Genomic DNA, 25,504 nt, shown 5'->3' with positions numbered 1-25,504 from the left:
CCCCCCCCTCCCCCTCACATTTCTCTCCCTTTCGGCCCGAAAACGCGAGCGCACGCGACGGGATTGCCTGCGCGCGTGTGTTCGTTCTTCTCGCCGCGACAGCCCGATCGCGCTAAGCGATTTTTGAATCTCGTCTCCAGCGCGTCTCCTCCGTTCGGCCGGATTATTCGGTCATTCCGCGTGATCGATCGACGTTGAACGCGAGCGAACGTCTCTCTGTTCGCGAGCGCGAAGAGTCCTTGCGCACACAACGCGCGGAGCTTCGCGGGCGGAACTTCGAGGCGCGGACGAGCGAGTCAAGATGGATCGTCATCTCGACTTTCGTTTACACAGCGCGAAGAAATTCCCGGTAGTTCTCGTGTAACGGTCAAGAAAGTGAGCGATATGTAAAGATACCGTGTAGACGTTAACCGGAAAGTTGGCTGATTACTGTTTTGCGCGGGGGTAATTTGAAAACTTCTTTTCTCCGGCGTAAGAGAGAGACCGTTAGGTTGCTCATCTCCCGCCGGCGTCGGTTAATTTCATCGCGACGTGGAAACGCGGAATGCGCGCCGAGCGGGCGTCGATGAAGCGCGTAGATGAGTCTGCGCCTGCAGATTCCGCGTGTGCTCTCTTTCTCTCTCTTTCTCGTTCTTTCCGTGAGCGTGCGGAATGTAGACCAAACTATAAATAAATCCGAAGATCGACAAGTCTGACAGATATTTGAGGCCGGACGATTTCCGGCGGTCCTGCTTATCGCTCGGAAGAGAGGGAGGAAAAAAGTAAAAAAAAAAACCAGGAAAAAAGAAGAAGGAAAGAAAAATCGGGGGTGGGCTCGTTATTCGGGGTCTCAAGAGTCATCGGATAAGTGCATATCGATTTCTCCCTATTGGCGAGGGTCGGGCCACCGGTAAGATCGAGGCGAATGGGAAAAAAGAAGGCGGTAAAAAGGGCAAAGGCTATAAGTAACAGACCGTCTGGTGGAAAGCGCTCGAGGGCGAACAGTGATTTAGAGAAATTAAAACTTTAATTCATGTTCGGGTTCATGGGGGGTTGTGTCCTCTACCCCCTCCCCCCTCCCGTCCTCCTCCCCTCCCACGCTCTTTTCCTCTTCACCCAACCGCTCCTCCGCCCTGTGGCATTCTGTGCCCCCCCGTCGATCGACTGAAATCCGGCTCCGCGTGTAAATTGGTGAGCACGACTGGTACTCGCTTCGCTCTCGAGAGGCTTCCTCGTGTTTCCGCGCGAATACTCTAATCCTAGAGTGCATAACAGAAAAATCTTCGCGGAACATGTGAGGAAAATTATATTTCACGTGTCTCGGATAACGCGATTGGCAACCTAGGAATTAGGGAAAAAATTGCGAAGCGACACGAACAACTGTAAAAAAGCGGGTTACTTCAGGATCATAACAGCTACTTGTTTTTATTACCGTACAACGTATAACAGCTTCTTGTAACATCGGGTGATTTACAAGATTAGGGGGGGCGAATGTTTTGGTGTCGGTCATCCGTGTCTATAATATATATGTACAAACACAGACACGTGCAATTATTGTCATCTTGATTTAAGTCACACATGTATTTTAAAGCACAATGACATCGGACGGCTGTATATGGCCGATATTTGCACAGGAGGCAAATAAAAATCCAATATCGCCGTATAAAGGAGCGTCGTATATACTCCATTGCCGATCCAATGTGTATTCTTAAAGGATTCCCCTCGACCGATATAAATTATCAATATAAATTCCGTAACTATTCCTTTTTCCAAAAATGCATCGGATCTCTATGCCCATTGCTATTAATTTTGCAATACCAGTTAAAGAAAGTGATCATCGCTGACTTAACCGTACGCTCGTATCCTCTAGAAAATTTTATTTTTACACGATATCCTCAGATGGAGCTATTTTCCATATGAATTGCAACCATGATGTAATATCGTTACTTAGTCGTTCAGAATCCTAGAACAACGACTGGCGGACAGGAGCATCGTGATAAATTTACGTTTTGGGAGACGTCCTTACAAACTTTTATGAGCCACTATACAGGATATAGAATATGAGGAAAGGACGTACCCTTTATCTTCCTTTCCCTTAGCCTGCTGTCCCTCTCTCTATTTCTCTCTCTCTCTCTCTCTATCACTCTCTCTCTCTCTCTCTCTCTCTTCTTCTCCATCCGCGCTCCTTCTTCCGCGCTCTTCTTTCTCCGTTGCTCTCTCTCTCCCGTCCCTGCGCATCGCGTTCTGGCTTTTAGGGCAGCCTCCGTCTCCAATAAATTCCCATCACCGGCTTCCAGGTACGCCTTCGCCGAGTAAATCATACTGTAAGTGAATCCGAATTGAATGCAATGAGTAAATATGGCTCTCGTGTAATGAAAGGCGGCCACGAGTACGCGGCAGAAGCCGCGACGGCCGACTTCCAATCCGAAGGAAACTTCGCGCGCGCGATACCGCACATTATTGCACTTTAAAATCATACCATCCGCGACATTTTATCACACGCGGACGCCGCTTCAGCGGGAAAATCCTGGCGTTCACGTCGACTAATATTATTTCTCTTCATTGTGCGAAGCAAGCATGGTCGAATTCGCACGTGTTTTCGACGCGACTACTACACCGCACACGCGTGTGTATATGTATGTGTGTGCGTGAATGCGAGTCGAGCAACAACCAGTCGGTGGAAATGCATAAATACATGAGTCGCGGGGCAACGAACGAAAGAGGGAGACAAGCTTCGCCCGCATATGTAGCGAGCGACTCGTACTTCGTAATAACGCGTGGATAGCGGCTCTCTCGTCGCGAAAATACGGTCTTTCAAAAGCCTGTACTTCCCCCTCGGGAGAACGAGCGCACCGCCTCGCTCGCCCGTCGAAAGGGAGCGAGAGGACACATGAGAAATGACAATCTTATTCCACGACTTCCTGTCACTAACTTCGCCCTGTGACGATGCAACTCCTGTTATCACCGCCGCGATTGTTCCATCGCGCCTGTTATTTTTAGGACACGCTGAATTCGCGCCCTCGAAGACTCGCGCTCGAGATTCGCGATTTCACTCGTCATTTAACATCCTAAAATGGCACGTCTAATTAACTCGAGAATATTAACATACGTCTCTGAAACACAGGCATCTTTTACGAATCCCCATCTCTTCTAAGTTTCTCATCCCACCAAGATACTATCTTGTTTTATAGTTTGAGGGCATATATAAGGGAAGGTGCCGGCACCTTGGACTTATTTTATCTTGGTCCACTGCCGAATTCAACTTCTATCTAGTGATTTTTGGCTTTACCAACGTCATAATTCAATATATTTACCGCCATATATAAGAATGTTGGCGGTATAACATAAACGCAATTTAAACTTATACAAGTAAATGTTTACTTATACGAAAGAAATATTATATTGTACATAGTCGATTATATTTCCATTTTTAGAAAATATTTACCAAGGAATAATTTCACTTGGATCAAATAAATGTTACTTGAACGGTAGCGCGTTTTTCAATTGCGATGGTAGTGGTGGATGTAGGAATTCCAGGATTGAAGCATTACGACGGAGAAAGCTGCCGGTCTGCAATTGTCTCTTACGATTTATTTCGATCAATTCATCGCACGACGTACACGAGACTTCCCCGAGCCCCTGCATCATAAAATCGACAGCGGCGTCGGGTCTAATCGATGGACGCTGATGAAATTTCGCGCGGACGTGACTCTCGAAATTTTTCCCAATTTCGTCGTGACGATCGCTTCGATTAAAAGTCCAAGGAGATCCGGGAGGAACGCGAGCAGAGCGCGAGACGATGACTGCGCCGCAACGAGCGCGGGAAGTAAATACAGGAGGAAGGGATGACTCTGCAGGCATTAGAGAGGCGAGATTCGCATTCCCGCATTACTGTCACGCGAGTAATTACGCACCGTCGAAAGCAACGGCACGGAGGCGGCGGGAGCGACGGGGGTGCGGAGCGGGCGATGGTGGTGATGGTTGCGATGGTAGTGGTGGATGTAGGAAAGGCAGGGCGGTGAGAGGGGTGAGAAGAGGAGAGTTAGAAGGGTTGCTGTCGCTGTGCCGCCGCTGGCTCGGCGTCTCCCGCGTTGCGCGATTCGCAGCCAACGGGAGAAACCAGAGCTAATAAAAGCCCACAATTACCTCCGGTTCGAGCCATTTGTCTTGACGGGCGTCTCATGCCCGATATAATTCACCCTGGCAACAACACATTGTTGCCTAATGAGGTGTAAAACATTCCGAGATATCTGGCTGTCTCGGGCCGCGAGGGCGGTTTCCGTACTGCCGATTCACGATATCGCGGCCCTCACTCTGCACCCCTGCAGCGGCAGCAGCCCGATTCTTTATCGTCGGGAGCGAGATAGTCCTTCGGGATCTCGACGAATTTTCTTGATCAATGCATCGGTCTCACGCTGGCAATCGCGATAAGAAACGCTAAAATCTCTCGATTTCTTAAAGCATTCGCAGAAATCGACGTAACAAAGCCGAGTAGATATTAATCATGGCATGTCCCAAATCTGTAAGTCCTGCATCTCCCAAGATAAGCCTGCCTTCGTTGGGTCTAAATATAGCCAAGAAAGACAAATTCTGAATGGAATTTCGTGAATAAGTCCCAAATAAGTACTGACGTGGGTACCTCTAACAACGTCTGTGTTCATAGGGTCCAGTCCAGAGTCTAGTTAGCCAATAAAATGAAGTCTTAAAGAGAATTAAGTGAAATTTACCATAATAAGGTCAAAGTAAGACCAAATTAACTAATTTTGAATTTGATTCTTAAAAATAATGTTTAGAAAATTTAATACAACAAGGCTACAAGTCCACATTTGAATTTTCTTTAAATCAATAGCACAGTGAGATATGGTCTAGTTAGACATGCTAAGATAGAGCCTAGTTAAATTTACAGATCTAGCCCTAATTTGCACGAGCATTACATTTTTGTATAGAGTCTAAGTGGGCCTGTCTTTGTAGACTCTAGATACAAGTAGAGAAAAATTGGGGTGGGGCTTTTTCAATCCCCGTTTTAAATTTCCACTCGGAAATCTTCCGTAGATCTACATCTTCGTTCAGAATCACTATATCCTGCGAAGCGAATAAGGGCCCGACGAACGTGTGTTCTGTCGCGACTTCGTAACCCTCGGATCGAGTTGTCGAATTTTCCTGATTAATCCCCGCCGTTTGACCTCGTGAGTTACGCGGCGGTCCGCCGCTGTTCGATGCGTGCTCCGCGTTTTTACTCCTCTTCAAGCCGAGAGAAGTTCACGACGCGCGGCACAAATCACGCCAGTTTGCCGAACAGTGTTTGTTCGTTGCGCCGTATCCTTTCAGGCTTTTTTCTCGACGCGGTACCGACTCGGGAACGTGCTCCGTCAATTCGATTTAGCCGAGGGATGTACTACGTGCCCTTTTCGCTCACTCTCTCACCCTGTCTCTCGCCTCCGCTCTTTTCACTCCTCCCCCCTTCTCCCCCGCTGCCCTTTTCTCTTTGTCTTTATTTCGTCGGCGCGGCAGTGATTTGCTGCGATAAAGCCGCATCGACAGGCGACGCACGTGTATCGCGTGTCGAAGGACACGCGCTCCTTGTTTCCTAACGCGGGCCCTCCTCCGTGCGAGGCTGGGAGCTTATGATATATTTGTAATCATGTTACTCGATACGTGCCCTTCCGTTACAACTGCTTCTCGTAACAAACGACCGTGAACCTTCGCTCACTTTATAGCCGTGCTCGCACGAGCGCGTTCCGCGCGACGATGCTTTGTCGGAAGAATTGTCCTTGCGCGAGATTGCAAATTATTGAATATTCATTAGTCGCGGAGTTCGACATTTTTATTGCAGAAATACATTGGCATTCCTCCTTCGCGCGACACACATTTACCGTTTAGTTATTTAAATTATTATCGAATATATATCGAACTTTATTCAACTTTGCGGAAACGTTAATATATTCCGTTTATCTTTTTGGATTTCCTTTTTTTCCTTAGTCGATTCAGCAGTCTGCCAAAAAGTGCAATTTCAACGGTAAATATTGTAATAAAATTACATTACATACTCTCGATCTTCAAACATTTCGCCGTGAAATCTATTAAATCCGACGTGTGGTGGCGATTCCTGCAACCCCCTTATATAATTCGAGTAATATGACGGGCGTCCGAGGGGCACGACTACGTACGAATTCATTGACGTGTGCATTGCTACGTACATACGCATAATGTCGCGAAGCGAGCCGCGGAGAGAGGACTCTCGAGTTTTAAGGGCCGTCATCATCGGTACGAGCCCGTGAGGCTCGAGAAATTGCATCGTAATCCAAGAACAGTGCGAGGCGGGCCGCTTTTCGGAGAGGCAATTCCAGCTACCCTTAACAATCTGGCGGCGGCGTCGGCGTCGGAGGCATATTATTATGGCCGTAGCCCCGGACAGTTTATTCCAGGTTCGTTTCCAGATTTACTGCCCTCCCCGTTTTGCAGTAAGAACCCGCGACTTGCCGGGTCCTAAAATCGAGCTGCCTTAAATCGCGCGAGATACCTCCCGCGCGAACTTCCCGTTAACATTCTCTGCTTGGGGGGTGGCTTAAAAACACGAACTGTAATACACATTCGTATTCGTGTAAAAATAAATATGCCGGCAAAAGATGCCGTTATGCATCCCCAGATGCGCACTAAACACGTCGGAGCGTCGGTTACCCCGAAAGCAACGCGTTGCCGCGCGTGTTAAGAAGCGCATACACACGTACCCGTACTTGTCACTATGACATTATCGATCCGATAGCACGGTCGGACGTCGGTTGGTCCGAGCATGGTCGCTTCTTACCGCCCCCCCCCCCTCGCTCCTTTGTCCCTTACTGTACATACCCGCCTTGCCACCCCTTCGGTGCAACCCTTTAAGGTCGCCTTTCCAGCGGATATCAGCATTAAACCCCTGAGAGACGTGATGTCCTTTTCAATTCCGCCGTCGTCGCTCGGGATGAGGATTTCCGAGAGAATACGAAGTTCGGCTTAGAAGTTCGCGAGCTTCATCCCGTTTCCGCGTTTCCGTTTTACATATGACGGAGCAGGTTCGCGTATTTTCCCGCGTCATCCTCGTGACAGCGAAGATCGTCCGAGGGGTGTCGGCCGGGACTTCGGGGTCACGCGATTTTTTTTCCTCCTCGCGATATCGAATTCGCGAGGAGAGAGGCGCAAAAACGGAAAAGCACACTCCCGTCTCGCAGCGACGCAGTCGTCGGGCTTCGTAAACTGCGAAAATTTGCGGCCTCCCGCCCGCCAGCGGGCTCACTATAAATCAGTTGAAATTTGTTATGCGCGGCACGCAGATGGTTTTGTTATATGAAAATATGTGCCGCGCGGGGATGGTGTGTAAGTATCCCTCGGTAAAACACATCCCTTATATCCCGCGCGTACCCTCGGCTCCGGTCGCCTCGCCCCGTTCCTTACACCCCCCCTTCCAGCCAGGCCCGAGGCGTCATGCTGTTCTGCGCTCTCTTTAATTACACCCCGAAACCGGGACGCGTGACGTATTGCCGTGTGGCGAAAGGGGACAAAAAAGCGGCCTCCGCCTTCGGATTAGAATCGCCGATCTGTAACTCGGTCGTTAATCAACGAGCGATCGGCGATATTTAATGTGCCGAGAACGTATCCCGCGCGTACAAGTGAGAACCATGAGGAAATCTCGTTTGATTTTGAGCTTCAAGGCGTTCCTGGTATCCTCCGGTACACGGAGAAAAGAAAAATTGCTTGGCGTGACGATGAACGAATCAAACGCGTTTTCGTTGAAGGGAGCAGAATTTCTAGTTCTTATGAACTTGATTCGGTTCTTAGAGCCAGAAATTCTGTTTGCTTCAGCCAAAACGCATTCGATTAGTTTATTGTAACGTTAATTCAACCTTTTTCTCCGTGAAGAGGGTCCTCAGAATGTCTGCTGTATTTGCGATTTTCGTAAAATTATTTCAATTTTAAAATCTGTCTTCACAACTCTTGAAAACTTTAAAAGCAATTTACTTGATATATATATATATTTTTTTTTAGTTATTTTATTAAGCAATTTTACTATTTTCGCAAAAAATGTAGTTGCCGAAATTCGTGAGCCGATTAAATTTTTCCGAGAGGACCGCGCGAAATTCGTCGATCTGCTGAAATTTTAGGAAAAGTAAAGTAAGAGATTTATTGGCTGGGGAGCAAAGTCCGACGATGGAGGAGCCACTTAAAGCGTTGGCCCGGTCAGCGCTAAATATTTGATCAGAATTCGATTGGGTTAAGACGTCAGCCGGTAAGCGAGGGCGCGCTCGTGGGACGAACGAGAGAAAAAAAGCGGATGGGAAGGAGGAGGAGGGAAAAAGCTCGACGAATGGACAGACAGTTAGTAGCTAGACGACAGAGTATTCCCTCGAGCCGAACAGCGGAATGATGTCCAACCGGACAGCTCAGCTGTCCCAGTCACAGCATTCTTCTTCCACCGGCGTAGTCGTAACCTGAGTTCGCTTTAAAATCCTCTCCGTCTGTTTTGCTCCCTCCCTCGTTCCCCCCTTCCTCTTTCCCATCGTGAGGGTGGCTATAGAGGAACGAATAACGGTGGCATCTCGAGGCAGTTCGGAAATAAAGCCAATCCCGGTGCTGTTAACTTCGGACGAGATTCGTAAAGGCGACGCAATTGAAGGGGGTTACCGTTATCGCATCGTTAACGGAAAGCTTTTTTTTACTGTACACTGTGCGCGCTGAAACTATTCATTCGACTAAAGAGCGTAGCAGAAGAAAAGCGGGGTAGTAGTTCCAATGCGAGAACGTCGGTAATTTTTGAGTAACAGTAGTTGATAATTGAACTTTCCTGTAGACAATACAACTTATACAATATTTTTGTATATTTAAAAATTAATTTTATTTCAGTAATTTTTATCTACGCGGTTTGTAGTCGCGGAAACATTAAATCAGAAAATTGCATCTTAAAAGAAGGCGGTAATTAATGTTTATAGATGAAGCTAAATCGTGTATATGATATAGAATAATTAAATATTATAATGTAATCTCTCTTAATTCGTAAAGGCGACGCAATTGAAGGGGGTTACCGTTTTACTGTACACTGTGCGCTCTTAATTAATAGAGTTATAAATCATGAAATTATCGTCGATCGCGGCGACCCAGTCAGCGCTCATCGCTGTTTTCATAGGCGGCCTTTTAGCAGCAGCGAACGAGGGTGGCACAAAGGTCGAATCGCAAAATTCACGCGAATCCACGTGGTGCCAAGTGGGGTGCATTAGCCAAGTTCCCCATTATCCACGCGTGAGAGACCCCTAAATTATCCGGCGCTCGCCTAGCGCCGATCTCGCCCACCCTCGCACGTCGGCGAGAAAAAGACGTATGACCGTCTTTCCTCGGAAACACCCTCGACAAGCGCCGCGGTGGAGGTTTCCAGCGCGCGATTTTCGCAGTTGCGAAGCAACTCGTGCCGCGAGAAACTGTAATCATCTTCGTCATCCCCGAGCCTCGGTCCGTCGCCGATGATCCGTCATCGTGCTTCGTCGCTCTAATCGCGCGGTCGATTCAGCGGACTGTCTTCTGGTCGAACTTCGTACACGCTAACGCCGATATTCCGTGAGCGTATCCGATCCGACGCAAATCCGCAGCCGATGAGACAGACCGCCGCGCGCCGTCGAGCTCAACCGCTAAGAGGCTGTGATCCGTCGGTGGTTTATCTAATTGGAATTGTCGAGGTCTTGAAGAAGCAGCCGCTAGGACCGGCGAAGGACACCAAAGACAGAGAACGAGGGCGAGATAGATGCAGGGAGAAAGAGAGAAGCACCGAGAATCGGAAGGGGTGAGAACGGGAAGAATAGGGGGAGGCAGGATCCGCGTGTAGGACGAGCGAGCGAGGCGGAAGGAGGGGAAGGACGGTGAGAAATAGAGAACGAGAGAGAAAAGAGTCGGAGCGAGAGGGGACGAGCGAGGGGCGTAAGGGAGACGGGAAGGGCGAAAGACAGAATCCGAAGAACCGCTGGGAAGATAGAGAAGCGCAAGTTTCGGCTATCTCTCCGAGCACAGTTCCGAGGAGGCTCCTTTAGACTTTAGTGACGTGACGTCGCCTAATACCCTAATCCCTACGATGGAAGCACCATCGTCCGCGTCGTCGTGTTTCCGTCTAACCATCCTCTTACCTATGCCGCACCACGGCCGGCACATGTTAATTAATTAACGAGCACAGATCTCAGCTGTTCCGGGCGGCCGTCTACCTCCCGGAAAATCTCAGAAAAATTCGCCCGACTCGACGTCGTCATTCAACCTTGCGGCACACTCGACTTCAACAACACTACGAATCCGCTCGACGGTGTGTTACATAACACACTCGATAATAACACTCAATGACACCCACGACGTCACGTTTCTTTACAGCCCCGGCCAGGGAACGCTCGTATTACATTCATAAAGTCGGCGAGCACGGTGGCAATTTCTCGTGTCGCGGTGTGTCGTTGAAATCCTATATTATTCGACAGCGCATGTGATATCGACGACGCCTTAACGAGCGAAGTAACTCCACGAGCAATAATTACGGCGCACTCGATACTTCACGCGACATTAGAGACGCTGGTGGCTAGCCGGCCGCCGACGGCGGAGACTTCGACGTCGCGAGGAAGCTTTTCTTGCCGAGCGCGCGCTCGCCCGTTCGCTCGATCGCTCGCGCGAATTTAAAGTCTACCTTTACGTAGCACATCTGTGGCTATTCGCCCGTGCCAGGGGCCACGCTTGCTTTCTAATTATTCCCCACGGACCGTAAGGGATGACACGTAATTGGAGGGTGGACCAGGACGCATCGATCCCCAACTCGAAGGGATTCTGGCTTCGCATTTTCTTACTCCGAATTCCCCCGTCTCTCTCCCCGCTCACTCGTTCCAGCTCTCTCGCACCGCGTTCTCTCCCGCTTTCTCCACCGTCGAAGGCCAGTTCTAAGAGCATTGGTCCGCAAAGAAAAGTGATAATGTCTTAAGCCGTCGGTGCGATTTAACTTCCGATTTTGGACGAGGGCACTCCCGCCGTCCTCCCTACCGCGGTCCCTCGCAGGAGTTCGTCGCTCTAAACTCCCGGCTACGTGGTCTGAGGAGGGTTTAAGGTTTAAGGGAAGCTCTCTCGTTCCTCGGGATCCTAGGGAGCTCCGCTAAGCGCTGACGCTGATCCCGCTCTTCTTCTGCGTCCGCCACCTCCGGCAGCCCGGGTTTATCTAATTCCAGTTGTAGGTTCCTCCTATCGCTGCAAAACCCTACGTATAGCGCACCGAAGGGCGAACGTTGCGCACGTTAAAGGGCTAAAGTCTTACAAGTCAACGCACAGGAAGGGGGAAGGATAACTTATTACTCCCGTTGCGATATTTTGTCAGACGTCCACAGATCGGGATTCATTTGACGCGAGATGAATCGAGCGGGCGACATCGGGAGGAAAAAGATAACTCGTTACTAACCTCGTGTAACCGCAAACGATCGATCTTTGATATTAAATCGCAAGGATACGTAAGTGCCGTTTAGAGCGAAAAATCTGTTGCGTCGATACGTGCGCGATCCGTTCGCGGGATCACGCACGTCGCTAACTAATCATAAAGCCGCAATGACCTTGCGCTTCGCCCCGATGGCCAGCTTCGTCGTTAGTCGGGAATGCACGAGGGGGGAAAATTACGAATATGCCGTGAGCCAAGTTTATTTCTGGTAGAAAGAGACGATGGAGAGATTTGACTTCCCCTTTCAAAAGCCGGCTACACGAAGAACTCGCGAGTCGCAAAAGGGGAGAGGTAGATGGAGAGAGAGAGAGAGAGAGAGAGCCGCGAGGTCGCTGGCCGGGACCGGTGTTGCCTCGGATTCCTAAGGCGGCAAAGAGGAGCAGGTAGCACGTACATACATACAGTAAACGCGGGGGTCCGCGAAGGGGTTGAGCGGGCGGACGAACGGACGGACGGACGGATGGTGGGTAGTATAGACGCGGGTGGATATAACCGGGGAGAGAGGTGTACGGAGCACGTACCTCAACACACTGTGAGAGAGAGAGCGAGAGTCCTAGGTGTGCACCCAGGAACCGAGTCCCCTTCTCCGATATTCGAAGCGGGGGATGGGGGGGGGGAGGTTGAGGTGAGCGAGGGGGATGTGCAGAGGGGCTGGGAATCGTGCTCCAGCCGAGCTCAAGGGGGTGGACAGTGCGCAGAACCCGCCCCCACTTTTCGCGACGAAGCAGAAGCCGCCGGCTGCCCGCGCAAGTCTTCATCCCCTCCGTGCGCGACGGAAGATCGCCACCCCCGAACGAACTTAAACATAGCACAGTAGCTCGCGAGCACCCTGTCTGAAAGGGACCATCGCGCACACGAGCCGGACTTGTTACCTACATATATATATATATATATATGTATACGTGTACATATATATATATAGACACACACACACACACGTATATATATACATATATATATAGATATCGGCGGTTTGTCGAGCACGCGTGTCCTCGCTGTGTGCATGCGCGCGTGCGTGTCGCGCAGTGCCCGTCGGAATCATCCCGAGTCCGTCGCAAGGACGAAGCAAGATACATACAGTGTGCCTCGCTAGGAAAACGAAATATATATAGGGAAGAAAGTTGAAAGAAATAATATATACACGAAAAGCGCAATAAAGGCGATTGTTCACCAAGAGAGCGGAGAGCGAGGGAGAGAGATAGAGAGAGAGAGAGGGAGAGTGAGAGAGAGAGAGAGAGAGAGGGGGACACGGACGCACATCGGCTGCATGGAAAGTGACCCTCCGGATCCGCGGCGACGCGCTCTCGACGACCCTCTGCGGATGTCACAGGTGAACTCTCTTGAGAGACGGTCCCTTAGACTTTGAATGCACTGTTAAGTAGATAAAATGGAGGGAGAAAGAGAAGAGGCTGGCGGCTGGGGCAGGCGCTGGGTATCTTCCGCAAGGAAAGAGCGGCGCGGACGCTGAGCGAGCGGTGGGCCTCGTTTCTCGCCGGCTCGCCGCCTCGGGCTCTCGACGACCGGTTGCACTCTCTCGTGTACCGAACCGCACACTGCGCGTCCCTCATTGCGCCCGCATATGGCAGCGCGGACTTGCTGATCCTCTGGAATTTTTGTGTTCCAGGGTGGAACTGACCAGCGTGCCGGGCGGACAGAATGCGATGGCTCACCTCAAAAAGCGGAAGCTGGAAGCAGAGTCGGTCGCGCAGAACCCTAAGCAAACTCAGCAGCAACCACAGCCGCAACAGCAGCAATTGTTGATCAGCAAGAAGGGCCTGCAGACGAGCGCGCCGCAAGAGATGGAGTCGTCGGACGCGGCCGCGAAGCGGAGGAGGAAAAGCATCCGCGACGATGACGCGCGAAAGACGATGGCCGTCGACGTCGTGGTAGATCCCAACAAAAGCATACCGCTGCCGCAGAAGAAGCGCGCGTTCGCGTCGGGCAACTCCGGCAGCCCCGCCAGAAAGTCCAGCAAGCACAGTGAGGAGCCCGAGGACGACGAGACGCTTATAAGGGAAACGGAAGCCGCCCTGAAGAGCTTGTCCGGCAGTTGGCCTGGCCCCAGAGGTTCCTTGTATCAGAGAGGCAACTCTGACGAGGACAGATACGAGTCGAACTTTGAGAATCTCTTCGAGGAGAAGAAGGAGAACCCGAAGTTGTCGCCCTCGTCGGTGTCGACGTCTTCGAGCACGAGCAACGACACCGGTTGCTCCCTGAAGGACGTCATCACCCTCCGCGGCCAGCAAGATCGGTCGAGCAAGATGCAGCTGCAGAACAAGCAGCAGGACTCGAAGCTGCAGCACCCGGTGAAAACCAAGAGGGATCTGGACAATCTGCTGAAGCTGGAGAACGAATGCGCGGGTATTCAGTCTCAGGTCGGCAACGCCAATCAGAACGAACCGTCGAAAATCCGGCCGGTCTCCGTGCGCTCGCTGTCGAGCAAGGAGAGGAGCGACAGGAGCATGGTGGGTGTACATATCGACTCTCAGGGTAGACAAACCGACAAGTACTCCAGATACGACCCGCCGGACTTCAACGAGCTGGTCGACGACTCGTCCAACGAGCTGGAAATCGACATGTCGGATCCGACCGCGGACAAAGAGGAAGGCGATCGAGACAGGCTGAACGACAGGGAGCGCGAGCGGACGTGCAAGAATGGTCAGTCGCCCCCGAGCATCGGCCGTCAGCAGCAGCAGCACCATCAGCACCAGCCGCTCTACTCGAATTATCAGAGACAGTACAACGACAGCAACATGAAAGTCTCGCCTACGGGGACTTCGTCGTCCTCGTCGCCGCCAGCGAGCTCCCCCTTCTCGGCGACGTCTGCCTTCAGGCCGCCCAACACCGACCACACGAAGGCACCGTGTCGCAGCGCTTCTTCAGTGCCAGTCGCCTCCTCGGCGATCCCCCCGATCGGTCCGTACCCGGCTTCCGCCACCTTCGTCGGCTACCCGACGCCCGGGCCGACGATGCCGACGCCGCAGCCGGTCGCCGGTATCTCGCCCACCACCGAGGACAAACACCCGTCCACGGTGTCGTTGCTGCAGCTCAAGTCCTCGAAGGAAGAGAGCCATCACGTGACGACGCACGACGTAACCTCGAATTCCGTGTCGCCCAGCAAGAGTCCGACCGGCGGTCTGCCCTCCGTCACCAGTCCCGACTCCTCCAAGCAGTACACGATCCTCCAGCCCGCCGGGGTCGGCTCCAGAGCGGCCAGTGCGATTCAAGATATCGCGAGGGAAGGGGTGGTCAGTGTCGCCGCCGTGAGCAGCTGCAGCAGCAACGCGAGCAACGGCAGTGCGAGCAACGTCAACAACGCGAGCGCGAACAGCGGGGTCGGCGGTAAAGCGAGCGCCGGCGGTGGTAGCGGTGCCAATAACGCCGGCGCGAATCCTGCCGGGAATCCGAGCGCAAACAGTATCGCCAGTATAACCATCACGACCGTGTCGACGACCACCACCACGTCCAGTCCGGCCGTCGCCGCCGATGTGCCTTCCGCGAGCGGCCAGCCGGACAGCGTGATGAAAATGCCAGAGAGACCCTTCGACAGTGGCAGACCGGGCATGTCCATGTCTCCGTCCAGTCTCGGCAGAGGTGAGGATGATTTCCGTCATGTTCGTCTTGTCCGTCGCGTTGCGTCGCCCCGGGCGTGTGCCGATAGAAGCGTTGTCCGCTCGTCCCCGACGTTCACCCGATATCGCGCCCACGGTCGTCCGAATTCACTCTCAGTCGCAGGATACTCGTAGAAGGAAGGACGGACGATCCGTTTATTTCCGCTCTGAGACTCCGCCCCCTAAGATCTCGCAGCGAATAAGAGCTACGAGATAATATTAGATTTACGCAAAAACGAAGTTCGATGTAATGAGAAAGACGCGAAAAAGTGTGTTGTCATGATGCTGCATTGTCGTGATAATTGAGAAAAGTGAAGGAGCAGAGAAGTGTCGCCGAACACGGCCGTGCGTAATCCGATCGCAGTCACACGTCCGTTCACTCTCGCGCATCTTTTACTGGGAATTAACGTCGAACGAGAGAGAAACAGATCATATCGTTTCACTGATGTTGATAACATTAGCGAGTTAATTGAATAAATTACGAGCAGGCGTGTATTTTGTCGAGCACTGTTGCGTTCTCTAAGAGAGATCGAGGCTCGTTCGGGCTAACGATAATACCGACGTTAATGCGGTTCTTCTATTGCGGTGATATAATTTTTCAAGCTCAGCGAAATACGGACGCGCGCGCGTGTGTGCTGGGGACTCTCGGAATTATTGACGAAGATAGTAATCGTAAGTCGTAGTAGGGTTACCGCTCGTGCGTTATACGTTACGAGAGGGGACAAAAGGCATTTTCGACTCTCTCGCTTACGCCGTTCTCCGCCCTCTCGCTCTCTCACCCTTGCTCTCGCTCGCTCTCTCTATCTCTTTCCCTTTCTCGCTTTCTCTGTCTTACTCTCTATGAAGTTAGGGGAGTTAGGGCAGCGCGGAAAATCAATAATTACGAAGCGAGGGGTGATGACTCAAATGCTGAAATCAAGGTCTCTTCGGGCAAAATTATTCCCCGTGTCCTGTGATACAGCCATTCCATCCTCGTCGGCGTCGTTACTCTTCCGCTTCGTCGTCCCATCGATTGCCGTTGCGCGCGATCTCCCCGATCGCGAAAGGATCGCGAGGCGCGTTTACGTTCTCATGGAACTTCGCGTAGCAAATTAGCGGGAGAAACGGAACACGTTGTGACGTAACGGCACGCTTTAGCCGCGCTCGGACACTTTTGGTCGCTGTGCTTGCACGGTGAGCGTCAATGAGATTAATTAGATTCGGCAGTTTGACGCGACGAGTATAATCCGTGACGAGAGAGAGAGAGAGAGCGATCCTTCTTCCGAGAAGAATCAAAGTGCCACCCTCGCGCGTCACGCCGTAGATGCGCCGTGGTGTGACAGGTGGAGGCTCGAGTGCATTCCAGGGTCTTAGGGCAGCGAAGACACGACGTGTCTAGTCGGGGAAATTTGGGGTTGATACCACGTCATACGTATAAGCCGCAGCTGTCAGCGGCTGGAAACGTGACTAGCATCCCAGCCGCTCCGAGCCACCTTATTACCACCCTGCGCCTGGCTGCCTGTCCTCATTATCCCCTTAACGTTTTCTCCGGCCGATGGCTGTGCGAGGATGATCGCTCTCAAGAATTCAATCTGCGGCGTTTGACTCCCACGTCCGGAACGAAACGCGAAGAGTTATTGCAATTGGATCCCGATAATGATCCGCGAGTGATTGCGAACAATTAAAGAGAGAGAGAGAGAGAGAAAATGCAAACGATCCATGACGCCGCAACTGTCAGTGAGGATCGGACGGACTGAAATAGTTCGCTCGTCGCGAAATCCCGGGCAAAAGCGTGCGACGTGATAAATGGGCCCGATTAATCGCGCACTTATCAGCGTGACGGCGATACAGCCGTACCGGAGTCGGTCAAGCCGGGGCTTTTAATCGGGAATCCATCTCCCTTTCTCACCGCGAGCCGAGCATCGCTCTGTCCCTCTCTAGCCGCCGAGAGTGTCGCTCTTGATCTCTTCGATTCAACCTGGCGATCGCGTGCGCCCTTTTTATTTTTTTTTTATTCGCCGCTCGCGCGCTCGCTCACATGCAGGCGCGTAAGAGCGTGTTGACACGCCATAAAACCGCTATCGGGAAATCCGTCGGCCGCAAAAACCACCCTTTCCGCGTCGAGAAAGACCGAGCCGCGCGCGCTCTCTCTCTCTCTCTCTCTCTTTCTCTCTCGCGCGCGCGACGGGGTCGAGCCGGCTAATAAAAAAATAAACTGCCCTGTAACTCAATTTTACGCTACCTTTGCGACCGCACGCATAAAAAGGACCTTTACTCGCGCGCGAGGGCTCTACCCTCCCTTTAAGGGCGCCGCTCGCGCGCGCGCGCGCGCCTCCGTGTGTAAATACCTACTTTGTGATTGTTCCTCGAGCTGTTCTCTTTTTTTAGAACCTCCGGTCTTTTCCTTATCCAGCGTGTCCAGCGTGCGATTCAGCGCGACACGAGGGAATGTATGCTACCGGGAACGTATTATATGCATCGACTGTCCCGCATGATCGAGTTTTGTGCGGTTACACGTCGCCTCTATCGGAGATTCCCGTTTGGAGCGCTCGTACGACCTCGCGCGACTAAATTTACATGTTACAAGGCGGGAGCAGCGCTTCAAAATAGGCGTTTATTTTTCGCCATCAATTATCGGCGCGTCGTTTTAAGACGCATCACGTTGACTTTCGCCGGAGAAATCTCGACGTTACGTCAGGCACGAGCTTCTTCCGCGACGAAGACAGGCTTCTTAGAGGCTCCTCCTTCCTCACTCTCGACGGAGCAACGAACGATCGTTGACGAGGAGNGGAGGGGGGGGGAGGGGGGCGGTGCTGAAAACGGGGAAATTTTTAATATCAATTAAACAACACTCGCGCGAATCAACTCAATTTACAATCTGGAGCAGATCGAATTCGGGTATTACTGTCAATGAACGCCTCCCATTTCGGGGTTAATTGGCTCGCGCGAATGTTCATCCGTTACACATGAATACCCAATTGCGCTGATTAACGACCTTTGACGGCGAGTTAATAATTAGCGCGACCGGCGGGCGCTCAATTCGACCCCGATTATCTTGACGACGGCGACGATTTTTTCCGCGGCCGGGCGATAGTCTCGGCGCGTGTCGCGCGCCAGAGAGAGAAAGAGAGAGAAAGAGAGCCGGGCGAAATAAAACAATCCCGGTGTTTATATACACGTCTACCCCTTCCGCGAACCCTCACGTGAAATGGCTACAAAATAACACAATTACAACGCGACCACGGGCTCACCCTCGGTGACCGGCGCTCGTCCTCGTTCTCACCCCTTGATTCCGCTCTTTTCTCTCTTCCCTCCGACTCACACTGCTCCATTACAGCACGCTGCAGGGAAAAAGAAACGAAAGAGGGTTCGCATGGCGAAGGGAAGAGGAGAGGATAAGATCTGAGGGCGAGAAAGAGGTGACGCGATATGGCGAGCCGGAGAGACGGTGAGAAAGAAAGCGGGGCTGAAGGCAGGTCTGACCGACTCGTTACAAGTCTATTCAGACATCCGGAAAGTACAGCGCGTGCCGGTATTCATTTTGTTGACCGGAACCATTATCTATCCCTTCGCTCCTTCCCTCCCCTCTCTCTCTCTCTCTCTCTCTCTCTCTCTTTTTCGACCTTCCTCACTTTTTCCTTTCCACCCCTGAGCTTAGCCAGCGACGTGGCCGTTTTAAAACCTTACGGCTAATTTATTAATCCTAGCAGGGCAACCGCTCGCCCTCGGTTATCCGGTGGACCTTTTTTTACCCGGCGCTAATTAAAAACCAGGAAGCCGCGGCGATCTCTTCCCTCGGAATAAAAATAACACCCGATTTCCTGCCGGTCACGCGCGTCCCGAACTTTCGCAAGATTCCCCGCGACATTCCTGCCCGGCGCCTTCCTCCGTCGCTCGTTCGAAACGTTCGCCTTCTCCGTGTGTCTCGTCTCGCGATGTTTACTTCTGCTCCGACGAAAATCGAGCACTTTTCAACTTTAATCTTCGGGAAACTTTGATTTCAAAACAGAATTAATCCGTCCGAGTTTCTTCCCGGGGAATTACGCGGGGCTTGGAACAATCCTGACAGCGTGTGCGCGCGCGCCGTTGTTCAACTTCGGAACTCGGAGAGCGTCGTGGCCCGCAAATAAANGGTGGGTGGGCGGCAGCCGCCACCCGTCTTAAGAAAAAGGCGAGCACCTAAGTAGGGATCGACTTTCTTTCTCCATCCCGCCCGTCGTCGGTTCTCGCTCTTCTGGAACGCGAAATGACGACCTGATGAAGTTTCTCGGCGTCACGGCGGTCGATTGGAGAGCCCCGGCGTAGTTGGCTAGGGGATCAGACCCGGGCGGAGGATTAGTACACGACAAAGTTTATAAAAGTACGCTCACTTCAGGAGAAACCCCCCGTCGAACTAACCTAAAGCTGGCCTCCCCTTAAGGGGCTCCCGCGGAATCCCTTTCCGAATCCTCTAACACACGTGACAAACCTACCTATGATTCGTTGCGACCATGACGTGTGTACCCCGCGATGATGTCCGGCATCCCGAAACGGCATATTACGCGAGACGAGATCTCTTCTACCAACGGACTGATCGAGAGTTCCAATCTCACGGAAAAGGGGAATTGACAGCTGGAAGTTAACTCCCACAGCTAAAAATTAACTATCCATATAATACGACTGAAATTAAATTATCGAACCTAGTGTTTAGCTACGAGAACTAATTCTTAGAACTATAGTCGTATGCGGAAAGAAATAATTACTTCCCATAGCTAAAAACTAGATCCGGTAACTAAATTTCAGTTGTATCATGTGCACGGAAAAAGATTTGGTTAAATTTACCGAACAGTGAATGTAAACTAAACGCGTCGACTGAAGGAAACCGAATTTCCGATTCTTATGATTAAAATTTGCGTTCTTACAAGAAATTCTGTTTCCTTCAACCAAAACGTGTTGGCTTGTTCACTGTAAATTCTGGTAAATCCAATCAAAATTTTTTCCGTTTGAATAGCTAGTTGTTAATTGTGGGAGCTAATTTTTTTTTTCCCGTGATGTTGGTCAAGCCCGAGTCTGAAAGTCTGTGTGGAATGTGGTCACGTTGTTATTGTAAATAAAACATTTAAACACTTCTCAAGCATTTGCAGCTCTCATTCGCATCATATACTTATTTATTAATGTCGTTAGACCAGCCTCTGTGCGCATACGTGTTACGTGTGCAAATTTCTTATAAGGTATGTAGAGGTTCAGCGGCTATAAATAAATTGTTATCGCGAGGCCGTATCGTGCAAATGAAGCTCGCAACAGCTCTCGACTGATTGAGCACCGTCCGATTCTAAGGATTGGGCATACGTCTTTCGTCACACATTATTCGTTCACGATTGAAATAAAGAGAGCCCTGCCGAAGGGGATCGTATTAACCGATTGGTACTTCTCGGCTACCTGCAGTGCACTGGAAACCTGTAATTGTCTGGTCACGCGAGGTCGCCCCGGGAATACGAACGCGATCATACGTGACGTGCGCTATACCCACCATTAAGTTACGGCTTAGCGCACGACAGATGGTACAATCGGTCGTTCGGGCATGCTCGTCTGGCACCGTGGCCGTAGTTTCGTGTTTAGCGTTGTAAGAACAAAGGGAAGTTAAAAAAGTTTCGAAAAAATTCAGAAATTGTCCGCTAATGCAGACGTGTACCTCGGCGGTAAGGGTTGCGCCAATCGTGGGCGAACCAAACTGCGCGACGGAGCGCTGTGCATGTTTGCGACATCTCTCCCTCTCTTCTCTCTTTCTCTCTCGCACTTCTCGCAAAATGCAAATATTCGATTCGAATATTTTGGAACGAACGAGACCTCTTGCGAATTGCTCAGCGAAGGGTGCAAACGTGTTTTAACGAATATTAACGAATAGTAAATGTTGATGAAAAAAGAACAAAAAGAACAACATGTCGAACATTAATGCATAGATAGGAGCGATCGTGCGCGACGGAACTTTTTTCCCGATCGCTGAAAGTTTCGTTCTGGGAGCATGGGAGCGGGGCATCTATCCGTTCTTTGTTTCGCGGACAGTTGTAGGCCGGCCACATACCCCGTGCTAATCCCGACGGCTTAGTCACGGGACGGAGAAATCCCAGAGGCTATTCACAAATGCGTAACTCGTGCGACGAGATCCGAGGCTGACCGCACGCGAGGCCATTTCTACCCTTCTAGACCGTCCTTTCAACTTTCACTCGGGACCTCTCGCCAGGATTGGGGAAACTCATCCTGAAAAATGCCATTAAATAGCGTGCACGCTCGAGGAAGCCGTGCAAATTTCTTGAAATCCTTTCCTGAAGATATTTCGAAAGCCTGTTATAGGCATACACGCAGATAAAAAAAAATATATATATATATATATATCCATTATTCTCTTCCATTTTTTCTTTTCACTTCCCAAGACGAAAGAAAGAGACGAAAGAGCCGTCGGATATTCTAAACACGAAAAGATAATATTCTTTGACGTTTAAGCGTTAACGTTAGGCATTTCCTTTTTATTTTAATTTTATTTGGAGGGATATACACCCGTAACTCTATATTCCATTTTACAACGCGACGTAAGATCGTTATTAAATTTATAATAATGAAATGATTGCGAGGTAAGATTTTTACGTGAAATGAACGTTCCTCGCTCTCAGCGCCCGCAGAGTCCTCCGCCCTGACGTGTTCAACGTTCTCTGTGAGGGATAAGGTATACGTGATATATTGGCAAACGGGGAGCAAACTATATTCTGCCGCGATGCAGAATGAAACTACGCGGCGATGTCGGACACGTCGGCTGTCAGCTATTCAATAGTTAATTTCCATTCAACTGCTCGCGCGCTAGCAGTACTGTGCGAGCATACCGAAGTGTTATATTATTTTGCACATACTTTCCAGTTCATATACATTTTTCTATGCCTTCCAAGTTGCATTTTTTTTTTTAACGATTCGTCGTTTTCCACACGTGTTGCCCATACGATCTCACGCAGTTGCAACAATATATTTATTCGAAAATTTGTGTGGGAAAACGTAATTTCTCGAGCACGCGGTAATCCATGCATATCTAGCGGTTAATTAATATCTATCTATTGACTGCGCTGTCAGTTATAAGTCATCATTTGCAAAATAATACTTCTCTGTATGCGACTGCTAGGAAAAAAATATTTTACATATAAAATGCCAGTACAGGATTCGTCATCGAGCGTGAGATCTAAATTCCACAAAGCCGCGTCGCGTTGCGGCGATGTCTTCGCTTGGAATATCGACTTGCGAGCGTACACGGGTGGTCGCGGAGTCGAAAGTGAGTTTTGCGCGCGATATTTCGCGTCAATTGACCGCGAGTGCAAGATTATGAAACCAAATGTGCAATAACAACGCATTAATGCGTATTAAGCCGGCGCCGCATTCCGGCCGACACGTTCCGCGTCATGACGAACAACAGTCGTCGACAGTGTAAATATCCAATTTATTCAGAATTACAGCTCGCTTGTATCAGGATCATCAATTTTCGGCATAGAAATAACTCAACGCAGAGGCCGCCCGATAATGCCGCTCGCCCACCCGGTATCGTCGTGGTGTGTAATTAATGTCGAAATGTAATGAGCTTAAAGCGGAACCGTAGCTTCTCCTAGCGGCATTCTCAGCGTATCTACCTTTGAGTCAAGATCCACTAGAGAAGCGAATGACATTGGTCGATTAATCAATTTCTTGAATTCCCGGGTAATAAAAAAGTAGAGACAATAGGCTAAATTTTGTCACGTCCAAATTCGACAAATTGCTTTCGTCGTTTTTCTAGCCGTATTTCAATTATTAATAATAACGAAACAATACATGTCATTTAATCAAAATATCTGTCATCGTTATTCAGCACTTTTTGCCACCTTTCAGGCGATTATCTAATCTCGTGGCTTTAAAAGAACTTATCTTTTTAGCCAATAAAATTATCAGCGATGAACTCTCGTAAGCTCTTAATTATTAATAATTATTAATATTATCAATAATTTATTAATTATGATATTATCAATATGATATAAATTATAGTATTGTCAATAGTTGATCTTATTATTAATAGTAAAGTGTGAATTAATTCGTGCTCAGAACCGCCGTAGATTTACTCTACCGCTTATCACGACGAAGCCTCGATATTTCCGTGCGCAACTTAATCGGCTCGAATCCAGATCGAAGCGAAGCTCACGCTTATCCGGCGCACGAGCTTAGCCGCTAAAAGCTTGGCTAAAAACTAGCACGTACGTCGTATCTCGTGAATATCTTAAGCGGCACTTAATGGACTAACATCTGGCTCTGCGTGGCCGTTTGATTTGTTGCAGAGGGCAACAAGTGCCCGACCCCAGGCTGCACGGGGCAGGGTCACGTGACCGGACTCTACTCTCACCATCGCAGGTAAGCAATTATCGGTAATTAACCTGCGCTCCGCACTCAGCCACGGCCGATTACACACCTACGCGGTTTTACCGGAGAATCGAGCGGGGTCGTTACGCAGGAAACCGACGTCAATAGGCCAATTCGTGACCTACATGTCGGATCCTGTGCAACGCGTTGAAATACGATACTCGTACGCCTACGATAATCGAACATTTAATTCGTGATAGTGAGATAATGCGAATGGAAACGCGCTTAGTTTGAATACAAAGCCGTGACACGATGCAATTTTTAAAAGAGAGGCCGATCAATCGAAATCTCGTAGTCTCAAACGTTTGTTAATCGGCTTCAATGTGTTCGCAGTCTTTCCGGATGTCCACAGAAGGATAAATTGACTCCAGAGAGTAAGTACTTCTTCGTTAAGCCAATTACTTCTTATCGTAGCTACATAGTGCATCTTCTTTTTGCGAGAGTGCCTTTTTCTCACCACGCGGCGAGGAAGTGGGGGTGCGAATCGTCGACGAGAACCATTTTTTTTTCGCATTTCACGGTTGATAACGCATAATTTAAGAGTGCGTTTCGCGCAAAGACACCACGAAATTCTTCAAACGTAATCACGTTCTATTGAATATCCTCACGTACTTCTGTTTCTCAAGTACCTTTCCAAGTAATTTCATTAAAATCTCTTCGTGTCTTCGTTTCGCATTTTCCACCGATTGACTGTTTGAATTTTTGAAACAATTCGCCGTATACCGTCGCATAGACCAAAACCTGAAAATCATACTCTTCAAATAGAGCGATCGGAATAGCCTGTCTGTGATTCAATTCGCTCTGCCTCTGTGCCATTCGCGATCGGACTCGTCGATCGTTCGCGAAGGACGGAGAGAGAAAAAGAGAGAGAGAGAGAGAGCATTGTTCTCCGCCGCGGCTTCCTCGTCTCATTAAACGCAACAGAAGTGCATTTTCGATACACGAGATCAAATTAAAAAGGGAAAAAAAATTAATGTTTTTTCTCCAATGATGAGCGCGGTGCACGCGTCGCGTTGCGCGTGTGTGTGTGCGTGCGTGCGTTCGTGTGTGTGTGTGTATGTGTGTGTGTCTGTGTATCTGTCTGTTGTATTCTTTGCGCTTTTCGTTTGCGGGGTAGAGAGCTTTATTTATTGGGTTACTCTTCCGTTTTAATTTACCGTTCTGTTTGTAGTTCATTATAGTAGAAAATTATCACTACACTCGAACTTGGTTGTGTTGGTCGTGCCTACGAACCCTCTGGAGAACTCGAGACACGGGCGGCGCGACGAGCCGGCGTATGCGCACACGCCGGACATTTCACACCGGAGGACACTTGTGCGATTGAGTATAATTACGCAACGATCGGTCGGATGATCGATGCCGAGCTTCCCATCTCGACGGGACTTTCTCCACAGCGAGACGGAGATAACCGGTCCCCGTTAACGACAAATTCAGCGGTTGCGCCGAGAGCGTACGCGTAGTCATCTGCGTGTAGTTATTACACTCGCATAATTTTCGTATCCACTCTTATGGTAAGCTTGTCGCCCACCCCCCTCTCATTCTCTCTATCTCTTCTTCTCCATGATCTGCCCTCCGACTCCTGCATCGAGAACGTAAAGTCTTTTCCTGAAAGGCGTCGCAACCGACTTTGCGGTTCGTTCACTCGCGTTTCCTCCGCGACGGGGAGACGTTCTCACCTCGACGCGGCACACTTCCCCTCACACAGATTTTGCGAATTGTTGTGTTATCATTTTCTATCGATTGATTGATTGATTGATTAATTGATTGTCTTTACTTGTGTTTCTCTCTACCCGCTCAGTATACTTGATTGTACTGTTACACGTTGATTTGCGTTCCGTGGTGTGGCAGGGGGACGCTGCGTACTCCAACCCCTTTACACTCGGGTGCTACGTCCTACGTTTTTTCATTTCCTCCTCTCAGGAACGCGCGCCATGCGCGTACGAGACTTCGTCTCTTTTTCCCCACCTCTCTCGAGCCGAGGCCTCTTCGCTCGTTCATTCGTGAATCGAAAAGAACGACTCGCGTCCGGAGACCTGCTTTCACCGTTCGGCTTTTTCGTTCCCTTTCG

At 50.1% G+C, this 25,504-nt stretch overlaps 1 protein-coding gene across 1 annotated transcript in view; it reads left to right on the top strand.

The window, feature by feature from the left end:
- LOC106748100 overlaps positions 1-25,504 on the top strand; it is a 136,495-nt gene that overhangs the window by 87,009 nt on the left and 23,982 nt on the right. Inside the window, exons 4-6 of the mRNA XM_014626315.1 lie at positions 13,071-15,040; positions 23,355-23,427; positions 23,770-23,810. Of these exons, the coding sequence (XP_014481801.1) occupies positions 13,071-15,040; positions 23,355-23,427; positions 23,770-23,810 (2,084 nt within the window). The remainder of the gene's footprint in view (positions 1-13,070; positions 15,041-23,354; positions 23,428-23,769; positions 23,811-25,504) is intronic.

This window comes from Dinoponera quadriceps, unplaced genomic scaffold (assembly GCF_001313825.1).
Source record: "Dinoponera quadriceps isolate SergipeBrazil2010 unplaced genomic scaffold, ASM131382v1 scaffold163, whole genome shotgun sequence".
NCBI classification, from domain to species: Eukaryota; Metazoa; Arthropoda; class Insecta; order Hymenoptera; family Formicidae; genus Dinoponera; species Dinoponera quadriceps.
The sequence above is the reverse complement of the archived record's forward strand: the minus strand, read 5'-3'. Positions and strand labels throughout refer to the sequence as shown.